The sequence below is a fragment of the Echinops telfairi genome, unplaced genomic scaffold, assembly GCF_000313985.2.
Source record: "Echinops telfairi isolate 266 unplaced genomic scaffold, ASM31398v2 ScPeMD7_7412;HRSCAF=8450, whole genome shotgun sequence".
Taxonomy (NCBI): Eukaryota; Metazoa; Chordata; class Mammalia; order Afrosoricida; family Tenrecidae; genus Echinops; species Echinops telfairi.
Genome location: NW_022111312.1, coordinates 18884103 through 18885192, shown reverse-complemented (window position 1 = coordinate 18885192; position 1090 = coordinate 18884103). Strand labels below are relative to the sequence as shown.

At 36.8% G+C, this 1090-nt stretch overlaps 1 protein-coding gene across 1 annotated transcript in view; it reads left to right on the top strand.

The window, feature by feature from the left end:
* The first annotated feature begins 351 nt into the window (after positions 1–351).
* CHFR (checkpoint with forkhead and ring finger domains) overlaps positions 352–1090 on the top strand; it is a 29538-nt gene continuing 28799 nt past the window's right edge. The window contains exon 1 of the mRNA XM_045296739.1: positions 352–385. Within this exon, the coding sequence (XP_045152674.1) occupies positions 352–385 (34 nt within the window). The remainder of the gene's footprint in view (positions 386–1090) is intronic.

Sequence of the window (1090 nt, the reverse complement as noted above, 5' to 3'; positions counted from 1 at the left end):
GATTCATAATATCGCATTGTATGGATGTACCAGAGTTTGTTTATCCATTCCTCTCTAATAGGGGGTTGGCCTATTTACTTATTTTGCTATTACGGAAGTTGCTGTGATAAATATAGGTGTGAATATTCCTGTTTGTGTTGTATTCTTTATTTCCTTAGGGTATTTCCAAGTAGAGAGATTGCTGGATCATAAGGTACTTGGATTTTCATTTCAACAAAAACAAAGAAGTGCTATACCGATTTCCATAGTGGTTGTAGGATTCTACAGTCCCACCAGGCATGCAAAAGTATTTCCATCTCTCTGCATCTTCTCCAGCATTTATTATTTCTGGTTTTATTGAATTTTGCCAAAATGACCTGTGTCTTAATTTGTAATTCACCTATTGGTAATGATTGTGAACATTTCTTCATATGGTTCTTGGCTGCCTGAATGTCATCTTTCATAAATTGTCTATTCACATCTTGTGCCAATTTTAAAAATAGGGTGATTTATATTTTCTTGCTAAGATGTGGTTTTCTGTGGGTTTTGGAGATTAGGTCTTTATCTGATATATTATTACTAAATATTTTCCTCCCAATCTGTGTGGTATTGCTGACTCTTTTTTCAAAAAATATCATTTGATTGGGGGTTTTTACAACTCTTGGGACAATCCATCATTACATCATTAGATTGCATTAAACACACTTGTACATGTGTTGCTATCAACATTTCCACAACATTTTATTTATACTTGAGCCTTTGGTATCAGCTCCTCTTTTTTCCTTCCCCACCCTCTGGTCCTCATGAATCCTTGATCAATTTTATATTATTGTTGTTATTTCATGTCTTATATTGTCTGTTGTCTCCCTTCACCCACATTTCTATTATTTGTCCCCCTGGGAGATGGGCTATATATCCAACTGTGATAAGTTTCCCCTTTCTCCCCCTTCCTCCCCTCACCCCTACCATCTCCCTACCCTCATGATATAATTACTAATATTATTCCTGAGGGCTTTATCTGTCCCGAATTCCATGTGTCAAGAGCTCTTGTCTGTCTCAATGGGTGTACTCTGGTCTAGCCAGATTTGTAAGGTAGAACTGGGTCATGGGA